This window comes from Corvus kubaryi, unplaced genomic scaffold, assembly GCF_017639235.1.
Source record: "Corvus kubaryi isolate FWS band 111438036 unplaced genomic scaffold, C.kubaryi_AGA036_p1.0 37397, whole genome shotgun sequence".
NCBI lineage: Eukaryota > Metazoa > Chordata > Aves > Passeriformes > Corvidae > Corvus > Corvus kubaryi.
Window position 1 is genome coordinate 1,546,945 of NW_024581136.1, and position 13,362 is coordinate 1,560,306.

A 13,362-nucleotide genomic window follows, 5' to 3' on the forward strand; every position below is an offset into this window, starting at 1 on the left:
TTCTGAGCTGTCAAGTAATTTTGGGCTGTGTAATAGCATTGATACTTTGAAACATGCAGAGATATTCTCCACACTTCTAAAAATACTCTTTAAATGTAACAAATGAGAGCTCACAATGCTGACTGGGCTGTGCTTGGCACCCTTTCACGGGCGAAAAAGAAGGCCTCACATGCAGCTCCTGGTCAGGGCTGGTAGGGTTTGAGCAGCATCGAGGCCACATTGCTTCTTCATCACCATCAGCCTTGTTAATGGCCTATCACAGATGCTGCCAGTGCTTTTAAGGTTTTTGATTCATCCCAACAGACTCCCTAGAAATGATCAATTAATCTACTGCATCCTCAGAGTGGATCTAGTAGCCTTTACTCAGATAAAACTCCCGGGCCTCATCCTGGTCCCAAGTCTATAAAGAAGGGGAGAAAAGAGGGAGAACATCATAATGAATTCTGGCAAAGGCATGTAAGAATTGACATTTCCTTTTCAGCAGCTAACTCAGTAAACCAAATGTTAAATCCTACCCTAGGTGTGGGTGTCCCTGGCACATCTTTGTATTGAATGTGGGCATCTCCAAGGGGAAGTGGACAGAGACTAGGAATGATCTAAACAGAGGGGAAAAGTTCTCACACTGATTCAATTAGAGCAGTAGATGTTGTAATATAGCTTCAAGGGATAACCGAAACTTTTGGAGAGTGCTTCCTTTTTTTTTTTTTCCCTTTTTCTTTCCTTTAGCTGCTGCCACATGGAGCTCATTTCACATTTCAACTATAATGTAAGTGATACAGAAAAACAGTTCTCGCATTGTGTCAGATCCACTGGTGCTGAATCCACAGGCACCCTCCTTCAAGGAGTCTGAGAATACAGCTGCGCTCGGAGGTTTACCTTTTCTACCCTACTCCTGCCACACCTGGGCTTTTTCAGTGGGTGAGTTCTATTTCTGACTGCCAGCCAGAAAATACTGACTGACCACCAGAAAACAATCCATCTCACTCAGTTCTCTGGGAAAAAGCACAAAAGTTAAATCATGACAGGTGTTCTGTACTACAGTGAAGTGAGGCACAGGACAAAGAAAAAAGTGCTATTAACTGACTATGTCAAGAGAAATCCAGACTAACACCATGAGGATGCACTGACTTCATTACTACTGTGCTGATTTGCACCAGGGAAGCATCAGTCCTGGCAAGTTCTCTGGGAGCAGGGCGCCCTTCAGTCTGTGATAGCCAACAGTCTGGAAACATCACAGGAGTATTTTGACTGGGGGCTCTCAGGAACTGGGGCTGCTTTGTATGCTGTGGTATTGCAGAAACACCTCAATCTTGCTTGAACAGTAAAACAAATACAACCATAGCTACAAAGATAAACCACAAAAAAAAAAAAAATCCCACTCCTGGAATTCCCAATGCAAGGTGAGCACCTTTCTCCCAGAAATAGCCAGCACCTCATCTTCCCACTGCACTGGCTCAAGCTGTGGGTGCTCAGTGAGCCCAGAATTCAGCTCTGCTCTAGTCTTTGTCGGCTCAGAAGTTGAAAGATTAAAGAAAAAACAACCCTAGAAATCAAGGCAGGTACGTTTGGTCACTGAGGAGAGCTGCTCTAGCTCAGTCCTTCCCACTCAGACTCTCATCCTGGCACATTGACACTGCAACACTGAACGGGACAGTGGCTTCACCACAGCCAGGCTGAGCAGCCAAAGGGGAGAATTTATTTTCAGCCTGTATTTCTGTGTTGGCAACGGATATCATAGCTCATCCTCCAGCTGGGCTGGCTGCTGAGACACAAGGATCGGAGTAATCTTTGTGATTTTCCTCGGCCACTTCAGACCAGGGGCCATGGGGAATCCCCTGCAGTCACACTGCCCCACACAAATCCCCCTGCCCAGCCCCAGTGCAGAACTGAAACAGGGAAAGGCCACTGCCAGGTCACAGTGAGGGAGCTCACGGCAGCACAGAGAATCCAGGACTTCCTTCTGTCTGCAGCATCATTTCACTGGTCCTTACATTTCTCTAGGATCCACTGCACTTCAGTTTCTTTAGCAAACCCTGTTTCTCCTCATACTTTCTAAATAGTCAGTTCTTTTTCAAATAAAGGGCAACAGCTGATCATATAAAGAATATTAGAATTCATGTAGGATCTAATAAATTGTGAGCACCTTAAACTCCGTGACATTGGGAACTACAGAACTTGGTGATTTTGTTGCATAAATTACAAACTGCTGCTATAAACTAGCAACAATCCTATGTCCGTGCATTAACAGATGCGAGTAATGTAGGAAAAGGGATATTTCCTTAGCCCATACCCTTTTCTTTTTTTCTCATTTCACATTTTGCAATTACAAATGTCCATGTCTGATCAAGATCAATGGACTACACAGTAATTTTTTTTGCATCTGAGTAGTATAAAACAAAGGTTTACTACCAAAAATGTCAGTAAGTGTGTACACACACATTTTCTGTATTTATAAAGTCTCAGTTGCTAAAGAAGGATTTTATCCTGCATGTATCTACAGGAAAATTTAGCTATGAAGAACCTTCTGGTCCTCCTAACCAAGTGCTGCTTTCCACAACACTTTTTTAAAATTTGTACAGGGCCACACTCCAAAACACAAGAACTCAGAATGATTTGCTACATGAAGGAAATTTTCCTTAAAGGAGAGATCAGCGGTTAAAAATACGTAACACCAGAGCAATGGCAAAAGCCTGCTGTCAGGAGCGATGTCTGCAGCCCCCGTGGTAAAAGCGAGAGAAGGAGAGCAGCAGCGAAGGGAAAAGAAGAATCCGCGAGGGGAATGGAGCCGGCAAAAGCAGAAATGTGCAACTGCGTATTTGTAGAGCAGGAATTCCCCACATTGCAAGACCGCACGAAGAACGTCCCGCAGGCTGGGAAACACCTCCCGCCCCCGTGGCTCTTCTGGGCGTTTTCTGGCACTCGGACGCTGCTGCGGCGGGAAGCGCGGAGCCCCCGCGGCCGGGGGGACACGGGAGCCGCTCCGCGGGCGGTGCGGGGCCGGCAGAGGGCAGCGCCGGGCCGGGCCGGGACTCGGGAGCTGCCCCGCACCGGCCCAACTGCAACTACTTAGGGTGTGCTCCTGCTTCAAACTCCGAAACGTGTCATGTGCAACATCAGAAAGGCGCACTGGTGAACTCCCCGCCTCTAAATGGGAAACACTTGAGAGTTCTACCAAATCTGTCACTTTTTAAATGAAAACATGAAAAGGAGCTGAGATAAAACAAAACAACAGGGAAAAAAAAAAAAAAGTTGGAATCATGCACTTTGATTCCGATACTGAAAAATTTTCCTCAAGGAATGGAAAAACTGATGGGGAAAAAAAAAAAAAAAAAAAAAAAGACAAACCAAAATCTTCTGGTGCTTGCAGCAACCGGAGCAGACATTGTTCCCTATAATCCCCTCGGTCCCTTCTCGCTTCGGGAAGGGAAAACAAAAAAAAACCAACCCAAACCCTTCTGTGATGGCTCTTAGAGATTTTGGGACCTTAAGATGTTTAAACAAGTGGTTCTTATTTCTGTTCCAAGGCAACTGGTGACTGTCCCAGACAACACTGGCTGCTCTGGACTGAACGGAACGGTGGTTTATCAAAAAAGGCGGAACCAAGAGGCGTCCAAAGCGAACTCGTTGATTTTGGGGAAAGAGTAGGTCAAGAGGACTGCTCCCTGGGACTGGAGCTACAACAGGCCGGGCAGGAGGCTGCTCTACAGGAGATATCATCAGGGATGTGTATTTTAAAAAGCGTTACTGCTAACTTTTTTAATTTCCCGTTTCTTTTTTTTTTTTTTTTGAAAACGTCCCCGTATCTCGGAGGCTTCATAGGAACCAGAAAAGCAACTTGTAAGGCCGGAAACTGAGAGGCCGTCCCTTCCACTGTCCCTGCCCCTGCTCTTGCCCCTGCCCTGCCTATCCGGCAGGGCGGCCGCTGCCCCGCGCCCTCCCGCCGCTCCCTCGGAACATCAGATCCATCGCAGGATCTAATGAGGAAATGGATTGAAGCTCCTCGAAAGCCCCTCTCCCACTGGTACTAGCGGGGATCCCCGGGGCCGTTCCCGGACTCAGGGTACGAGTCCCTCCTGCCCCCGCCTGGGGCTGCTTTGAGGGCAGAAGGGGCTGGCAGCAGCTCCCCGCAGCGCCCGGCGGGTACGGCCCCAGAATCTTGGTGAAAACGCATCAAGGCAGAACTCCGGCTGCCCACACCTCAGGCTCCTGCAACCTGCTTTTCCCCGAAACGCCTGCCGGCCTCACCCCGCGCCCGGGGGGTGTTTTAGTAGCCAGGCAGCCAGCGGCGGTGAACATTTCTCGGGATTTCGTTGTCCGGGCTATGCGAGCCGTTACCGGCGCCGCTTCTGATTCTGCGCTGGGGCTGCCAGCAGCTCCTCGGCGGGGCTGGGTGCGGGGCTGAATGTGGGGTTGGATGCGGGGCTGGATGCGGGGCTGAATGTGGGGTCGGATGCGGGGCAGCCTTCGCGCTGCAAGAACCACGTGTACCCGAGCGCGGGGAGCAGCCGAGAGCCACGTACCAGATGCCGCAGACGTTGTCGCTGATAAGCACCAAGCGATATCACCTCCAAAGCGAGGAGCAGAGGAAGCGCAGTCAACGTGTGCCTGATACTTTTTTTTTTCTGAACATCTTGTTAAAAGCAACACCTGAAAAAAAAAAAAAAAAAAAAAGAGATCAGTAGCGAGTGACTCTCTTTCGTTTCTTCCCCCTTTTGATAACTTAGAACATTACGTCTCGTGTTGTGCTCAGCTTCGCCCTGTACTTTATTGATTGTTTGGGTTTTCAAGGAACAAAACGATAGTAGCGAAAAGAATCACAGTTATCGCCGGGAAAAACCCAGGGAAACCGGCGACATACCTTAAACAACCCGTCAGTAACCCTTCTCTGTGGCGGGGCCGGCAGCGTGCCTCCAGATCCGCATCTTTGCAAGGACTGCTTGCCTGAAGAAGTGGAAGCTGCCCCGACAACCCACAAATCCCGAACCTCTCCCAGAGCCCATTTACCGAAGCCCCGCGGTTTTTCTTCAGACGCCCCTGCCCCAGCCAAGCGCCAGATGCCCATCCGTTGTCAGTGACATGTCCCTCGAGGGCCAGCCCGCAGGTCTGGGCCACCCCGTGCCTGCATTCACCCCGTGCTGCCTCTTGTCATCGAAAATCATAACTGTGAACGAGAAAGGTGAAATTCCGCCCCGTTATTTCGTGATCTCTCCGAATTATTCATGTGGGGTGGGAGAAAAAATCCTTTTGGAGAGAGAAAGACATTAAACGAAAGTAGGCGAACAATTCAACTGCCAGCAAAACCGTAGGGTTTACAGGGACCAGCTGGGAAGCCAGGAAATTCCGCCGCTGTCAGGAGCCACCTGTGTGCCCGCATCCGCATGTGCCCTCAGGGCAAATCGAGTTTGGCACCTCCGGCACGGCAGGGCAGGGTGGCGTTCCTCCTGCCGTCATTTTATAACAGGAAAAGGCCTTATACAGCTCGCAAACCCTCTCTCAAAGGCAGAGCAGGGAGAGCCGGTGTTTCACTTTAAAATAGCACCTGATGAGATTTCTCAGGGTATTTGCTCAGAGAGAGCAAGGCTCTCCTTCCCTGCCAACGTGCTCCTGATCTGTGGTCCTCGACTGCCTGTTTCCGGGACACCGGGCAGGTCCCCGCAGCGGGGGCGGGCGGGGTCCCGCGGGGCGCAGCCCTGCCCGGTGCCCGCCGCCCAGCGCCGTGTGCCTGGGGCGGGAACAAGCACGAGGTTTTGTCTAAAGCCGAATTCGTCTTCAGGAAACATGCAGCTGATTTTGAACGAATTCCCACCAGCCCACCAAGTCCTGCAGCTGCTTGTTTGGCCAATAAAACCCCATGTGGTTTCTAAACTTACGGAAAGAAAAAGGAAAAAGATGTCCATCCAAGTAAACTGTAAGTGAAAACTCATTGATTACCTCCGCCTTTCTGTCTCTGATTTGATTAATCATTTGCCATCATGCTTTCCGAGTCACTTCTGTGTTGGTTTCCCTCTGCCTGAATCCTGTAAGACTTTTCCAGAAGGGCGGCTGTGATGTTGAGACCAACATACTGTAAACAACCACAAGAAGCAGAGCGAATGTTTTCAATATAGCTCGAGGACTAAAATAAACTCATTGGATTAGGCCAGCCCGAGCGATTGTTTTGGTGAACGCTTCCCAGGCCCGCTGCTGAGCACATCCCCAAGGGCTACCTGGGGCGGGCGGCGGTGCCGCGGCGGCCCCGGGCGGCAGAGCGGGCGGCGGGCGGGCGCCGAGCCCCACCGGGAGGAGCTCCCCTGCCCTCCCGCCTGGCCTGTGCGGGGGCGCATCCCTGCTGCGGGGCGGATGTTACATCGCCGCAGAGCAGAGCCTGCCAGGGCGGCGATGCCCCGCAGACCCAGGGACGAGCTACTGGGGAATTTCGCATAGGTGGATGGAGAAGTCGTAGGGGACCTGCAGAGCCGGGAGCCCCGCCTGAGGCCCCTCTCCCTGCTCACCTCCCGGCCGCCACGGTGTGCCCAGGGCTGCGGGCGTCGCTCCGGGGCTCAACGTTGGGCTCAGGGCTCTGCAGCGCTTCTCGGGACTCTCCAGCCTGGTTATCCCGACCCCGCCCGAAGCCGCTACAGTGCCGAGCTTTTTAGCCCTTGCAGTATTTTTTCACCCTCTTGCATTGCCCAAAGCACCACGCCGGCTGCCCGTGCCCGCCTGCACGGAGCTGGTCCCCCGCGTTTGAGGTTGGCCGGCCTCCCCTGCGAGCGGGCAGCAGCGAACGCCGCAGGGCGGGCCGAAACCCAGAGCGGGGGGAACGGGGGTCCCCGGTGCCTGCCCGCCGCCCGCCCCGTCGAGCCGCCCTCCGGCCGCACAGGCCGGGACGGGCCCGAGCCGGGGCCGGAGCTCGCCGCGCTGCCGACCGTCACACACGCAGAGCGGAGATTTTTTAAGTAACAAATGTACTTTTTTATTTTTGAAACAAAAATATCATTTTCGGTTTAACAATAGCCGGATCTCGCTGAATAAAGCCTTTGCATATTTTCCTGTTTTAATTGGTTGTATAATAAACAGTCCTGACCCCGCACTCTCTTTTCAATGAGTTCAGGGTGAAACGCGGACCATGGGACTGGAAATGACTTTTTCACCACTTAAAACACGGACAAGAATACCAGGAATCAGGCGGTATTAAACAGCCGCTCTGGCCGGGGCGGGAGGGGGGCGCAAGGTAAGAGCTCTGCGTGTGTCTCCTCATGGAGCTTGGCTCTGCCCTGCCTGCAGCCACCGCCACCGTCGCCTACTCGGTCCCGGCACGAGAGAGGAGCGGGACAAAGACCACGGGGTCCCTCAGCACCTCGCTGCCGGGCTCCTGTCTCCGCGCTCCCGCCGGCCCGCAGGCAGAGGGCACCCGTGCCGTGCCGTGCCGTGCTGTGCCGTGCCGTCGGGGAGCGCTCCCGGCGCCCAGGGCTTTGGCACCTTCCGAGCCCGGCCAGGGCTTCAAAGGACCTTTGTGGCCTGCGCAAAGGACCGGAGAGGAAGAGAAAGCTGCGGTCGCAAAACATTCCCCGGAGCTGGCACTGCCCCGGGTGCTGGAGCAGCAGAGGGGCGCTGGGAGTCCGCTCAGCCTCGGGGATCCAACTCTGTCCTTCCCCGACAGAGGCAGGCTGCTTCCACGCCCGCTCCGGCAGGGAGAAAACACCCCTCGCTCTTCTGCTTTCATCTCTCGCCAGCGTTGCATAAACCCGGGGCCGCTCCGAAAGGGCAGCGGCGGCGGCTCAGCAGCCCTGAGCCCCCCTTCCCTGGCTCTGGCCCCCGGAGCAGCCCCGCGGCGGGCGGCGGCCCCGGGACCAGAGGAGGCTCTGCGCCAAGGTGCTGTCCCGGGGAGCGCGTCCCGCTCCGTGGTGCATTCCTCCTGCCGTCATTTATATAACGGGGAAAGACCTTACACAACGCGCAAACCCAGGGCTTGCCAAGAGTACGGCGCTCGGCCGCCTGATTTTGTAAGGGGCCGGCGGGGCTGGGCGGCGGCGCGGCCGGGGACAGGTGGGAGCCGCGGGAGGAGGTGACGCGGCGGCCCGGGGCAAGGGAATGCTGAGCTACCGTGGGCACCCCTTGGTCCTCTGGCGGTGTTCGTCCCCACGGAGCTGACTGCAAAGGGGTCTGTACAGACCCCTGCTCCCGCTCAGCCCCTGCCGTCCCAAGTTCCACCGTCCCGGGGTGCGGCCCGATCCTACACATCACCCGGACTGCCCAGCGGGCTGGGCGCGGGCCCGCGGGGAGGCAGAGCTCGTACGGGATATGCGGTCCCTGCGGGACGGCGCCTAGGTGCTCGGCAGCGCACAGCACGGTTCGTGGCGGCTCCCCAGGGGCCGGTGCCCGCTGCCCAGGCAAGCACCAGCATGCAGGGAGATGACGGCCGCCCCCCTCCCAAGGCCGGCGGGACTGAACGGGAGGCCCGGCCGCTCCCGGCAGTGGCAGAGGCCGAGCTGCTGCCGGCAGGACCAGCCCTGCCTCGGGCCGCCGCCCGACAGCACCCGGCGAGCGCGGCCAGGCCAGCCCGGGACGGCGGCCGGGCTCTCGCCGTGATTTCCCTGCGAGTTTACATTCAGTGCAGTCTCTGTTTATAAAACACAGAAAACGATCGTGAAAACATCCTACAGCCGCCCGGGAGCGGCGCGGGGGGCCCGAGGCGAAGGAGAGCAGAGCCCGGGCCGGGCACAGGGAGCCCGGCAGACGGACAGGCCCCCAGCCTGGCAGGGAGAGCGGCCTCACGGCCCTGCCGGCCTGCTTCTCTCCCAAACACGCGGTTCCCTGCCTCTCTCTATGGGTTCAACCGGTCGCTGGTGAAGCACAGTGGGACCTGGGTGGACACCGCTCGGGAACTGGAATAGCCCCAGGGGCCGCACGTCCCTGCCCGGTCCCGGCCTGCTGCCTCCTCTCCCTGCACCTGGCATGGTCAGGTATAGCTTCACTCAAAGCTGGCGAGCCCCACCGGTTCCCGGGAGTGTGCCAAAGGCGCTTCAGCCTTTGCTTCAGGCCAAGAGACGGCAAAGCCCAGGAAGGAGCCCAGGGAGGCGCCGGTGGGTCTGTGCGGGGGTCCGGGAAGGTGGTCCCGCCCTCCCTTCGCCCCGTGCCCACCTCCGGTGGCGGGAGTTTCCCTTGTGGCCTCAAGTACCCCGGAGGAAAGTAGCGGTATTGGCAGTACCTATCTAATAAGGAACAAGCAGCCAAGGCCTTGAGCCCTCCGGTGGAAAGCTGCGATCCTCGGTGCCTGTGAGCGGTGCTACCTCGCCCCTCCACCGCCCGCTCCCACGCGAGGGCCCCGGGCAGGTCAGAGGCACAGAGGAGCGCGTCGCTCCCGCAGAGCCACAGCTGGCAACGGCGTGAGTCCCGGCCGTGTCCCATGCGCTCTGGCATCCCCGCTTCGGCCTTCGGCCTCCCGTTACACCGGTGTTCGTGCAGAGGCCAGGCTCGGTTCGCCCCTCCCTGTGCCCGGGGCAGCCACTCGGCCCCCAGCTCCCGTGCCCCGCTTTCTGCACCCCTTGTGCGTCTCTGTCCGCCCGGGAGCGGAGCCCCTCGGCCGCACCAACGCTCCCAGCGCCCTCCCGCCCTCCCCGCCTGGGGAGCAGGGCCAGAGGGCACAGCAGGGCCTCCGCGATGGCCCGGCGGGTTCCCCGGAGCCCTTCTGGCCTGGCCGTGCCCGCCGAGCGGCGGAGAGGCGACCAGTCTCCACGTCTCCCAGTGCTTTCTGTGGCTGGGCTGGAGGCTGCCGCTTCCTGCCGTGCAGGGAAGCAGGCCCTGACAGAAAGGGAGAGCGTCAGGCAGCCGGGCAAGGGCAAGTGCCAGGCCCCTGGCAGCGGGCGCGGAGTGCTCAGCCCCGTTACCGGATTTCACCCCGGGCAGCCGTGTCCGGGGCAGCGAGCTGCCCGCGCGGCCCGGGAAGCGAACGCCAGCATCCCCGCTGCTGCCGCGGAGCTGCAGGCCTGGCCCAGGCCGGAGTCTAAGGGGGACCCACTACATGCCGGGCCGGCACCGGGCGGGGGTCGTCCTGCCTGACCCATCCTCTCCTGACCCCCAGGCGCCCGCGCAAGGGCCGCTGCCTACGAGGACGGGCGGGTTTAGAAGCGAGGCCCAGGCCGCTGCCGCAGCCACCGGCCCGGCGAGGAAAGAGACACCCGCCTGCGGCTCCCGGCTCCGTCACCGGCCCGGGCCCGGACGGGGCCGGGCTCGGGGCGACACGGGACCGCTCTTCTCCTTCCAGGACCACGGCTCCGAGCACGCGGGGAAGAAACGAAAGCGGAGCCAGGGTTCGGCACAGCCCCAGGCACTGCCCGGAGGCCTCTGCCGCCGGCACCCCGGGCCAGGCACACGGGCGAGGTGCCGGCAGCCTCCCGCGTCCCAGAGCGGAGGCGCTCCCAGGCCCGCCCGCCCCGCACGCCCGCGGAACCAACGCAACGGTCCCCGCACCTTCTCGGCCGCCGCCGAGACAGCCCCGAGCCCCCGGAGCTCTCCGCCGGTGCCTGACGGAGCCGATGGAGTGCCCAGCACTGCCCGCGGGTTCCCGCAGCCGAGCGGCCGTGCGATGCACCGGGGAGCGCTGCAGCTGCGGGCCGGGCGCGCTGCCCGCAGCCCGGAGCGGCCCCGGCACACAGCGCCCGCCCCGTTCTCCGCTGCCTCTTCCCGATCCCGAGCGCGGAGGAGCGGAGTGAAATAAAACGATATGGAAAGAAGGAAAGGCATTTTATTGGAGACTTTACAATGCTAGAAAGTACAATGAAAGTGCTAGTTCATTCTAGAAAAGTTGGTCCCAAAATGGTACTATGCCACAGCATCTATCAGTTTACACAAACATTTACAAAATCGCTATGAACTGGCCCCTGTTTTAAAATCGCTATTTTTTTTCCCCCACATGAATCTATGTAAAATTGAAGGATCAAAATCTTTTAAGAAAAAGGGTAAGCATTCGAAAGCAGAACCTACCGGAAAATCCATTTTGGACCAGGTTTGGGGGCAAAAAACCTGAAGATAGTTTAAACTTTCATTATTAATAATAATATGCACACGGAAAAATATTCCAATTTACAGGAAAGCACCTCTTTTTTTTTTTTTAATAACATCAAAATATTTTTTTTGACATGTATAAAATTACTTTTAAGACCTCAGAGGACATTGTCTCCTTTAAAAATATATTTACCACTGCCGAAATATTTCACGAGTGACCCTGGCGGGTTTTGTTTGTTGGTTTCTATTAACCAGCAATATCGCACATCTGCTGTTACAGCAGTCCCCACGTTAAGTACTATTTTAACGAAAAGCCACAGCTCGGAAGAAGCGCAGTGCTTTGCAGAGCGAGGAAGAAGACAGAGGGGATGAAGAGAAGAAGGAGGACGAACACCGCGGGCACACAGTAGTGTCTAGGCCCCGCCAGCCTCGCATCGCACGCGTGAAAACGCCTCCGCTATTTACAGACTCCACTTTACTCTCCTCATGGCTGAGCCCGAAAAGATTACGGCCGAATTACAAAGGAGCATAATTTTGAGGGCTGAACAGCCAATTTTTAATTAGATGCTTCCCCCCCCAAAAAAACAACAAAAACAAAAAACAAAAACGAAACCAAACAAACCCAAAACAAAAAAACCCCACCAAACCCAACAACTCACAAACACACACACACACGAGCGGAGAAACTCCCGGTGAATCCCCGCTCGCCCGGAGACAGGCGGCCCAGCCGCCGCTGCCCGGCGCAGCCCCGCGGGGAAGCCCCCACACTTACACTGCCTTCTTCTCACGGAGGGACGGCTCCTACACTGACACTACACGCGGGGCAAGGCTGCTATTTCCCCTCCGCGAGAGTTTGGGCACAGAGAGAGGGAAGTCCGTGGCTAGAGACGAGGAGGAGAGACACGGAGCGCAGGGGAACGCGGCGGGGCAGGAGAGGGGCAGCGGGGCCGGTGCATTTCTGTGACGGCGGCTGGCCGGAGCCTCCCTAGATGTCTATGCGGGAGTGCAGGGTGCTGTGTTTGCTGTCGTGCTCCCAGTAAGAACAGTGCATCATGGACAGCTCGGCGGGCTGACGGGCGCAGGCAAACTGGAGGCCGGCTCCGTTTGCCGCCGGGGCCGCGGGCGGCGCGGGGCTGGCCGGGCTGAGCTGCTGGGGATGGTGGGCGTGCGGGTGGTGGTGGTGGTGGCCCATGCCGTTGTAGGAGTTCACCATGCTGGGCAGCGCCATGCTCTGCACCCGCGAGTAGGGGCTGTAGGATGCCGGGCCCGAGAGTCCTTTCACATTGACGGGGCTGACGTTCCCACCAGACATCTGGCAGGACGTGTAGGGCATGGGCGCGGGGGGCTGCGCCAGCGGCCACGAGTTGTTCATGAAGGTGGACTGCAAGTACTTGGGCGGGGACAGGTAGCCGTAGCTGTCGGGGCTGAAGAGGGTCTTGCCAGGCTGGAAGTGGGTCGGAGGCGGCCGGAAAGGCCGTTTCATCCTTCGTCTCCTGCGGTAGTTGCCCTTCTCGAACATGTCCTCGCAGGCGGGGTCCAGGGTCCAGTAGTTGCCCTTGCGCTCGCCGCCGCCCTCCCGGGGCACCTTGATGAAGCACTCGTTGAGGCTGAGGTTGTGGCGGATGCTGTTCTGCCAGCCTTTCTTGTTCTTCTCGTAGAAAGGGAACTTGCTGATGATGTACTGGTAGATCCCGGACAGCGTCAGCCTCTTCTCCGCACTCTCCCGAATGGCCATGGCAATCAGGGCCACGTAGGAATAGGGGGGCTTCTGCGAGGGGTCCGGCTTCTCGGGGCCCTTGTCTGCGCTCAGCTCCTCCTTGCCCCGATCCGGCTCCTTGCTGCCGCTGGTGTCATGAGCCAGCAGCGCCACCGTGTCCTCCTCGCCGTCCGGATAGTTGCTCATCATGGTGCCCCGCGCCCGCCGCCCGGCGCAGCGCCGCGCGGTGCGGAGCGCTGCCCGCTGCACGGAGCCCGCTGCTGGCGGCCGTCCCGCTCCGCGCTCGCCGAGACGGGGCTGAAGCCGGAGTCGAAGCCGGGACCCGGACGGAGATCGGGAGGCGCCTCTCGCGGCGCCGCTGATCCGTGCAGCACGGCGGCGGCGGCGTCCCTGCCCCCGCGGGCTCCGCTCCCCTCTGCCGCGGCGGCCGGGCTCTTTTCTGATTTGTATGGGCCCGGCCGAGTTCCGCTTTCGTCAGGAGCCCGCTCCCCTATCGCCGCCGAGCCGCTGGGCACGGCCGAGTTCACCCTGCAGTCACGGCGCCGCGCTCAGCCCCGCGCACACGCGGCCCGACGTGGCCCCGCGGAGCGGCGCGGAACCGCCCCGGCTCAGCCGCGCCGCCGGGGGCGGGGGGAGGCGGGGGGCGGTGTCCGGGGGGCGCT

The 13,362-nt window shown here is 58.3% G+C and overlaps 1 protein-coding gene across 1 annotated transcript; it reads right to left on the reverse strand.

Annotated features, from left to right (window-relative positions):
• Positions 1-10,703: 10,703 nt before the first annotated feature.
• FOXL2 (forkhead box L2) lies at positions 10,704-13,218 on the reverse strand. The gene has a single exon (XM_042042422.1). The coding sequence runs from the start codon at positions 12,887-12,889 to the stop codon at positions 11,969-11,971; it is 921 nt and encodes a 306-aa protein (XP_041898356.1). The 5' UTR covers positions 12,890-13,218; the 3' UTR covers positions 10,704-11,968.
• Positions 13,219-13,362: the final 144 nt, after the last annotated feature.

Bases quoted from the DNA above. Each gene is read 5' to 3' on its own strand.
- FOXL2 (XM_042042422.1), bottom strand. From the start codon at position 12,889: ATGATGAGCAACTATCCGGACGGCGAGGAGGACACGGTGGCGCTGCTG.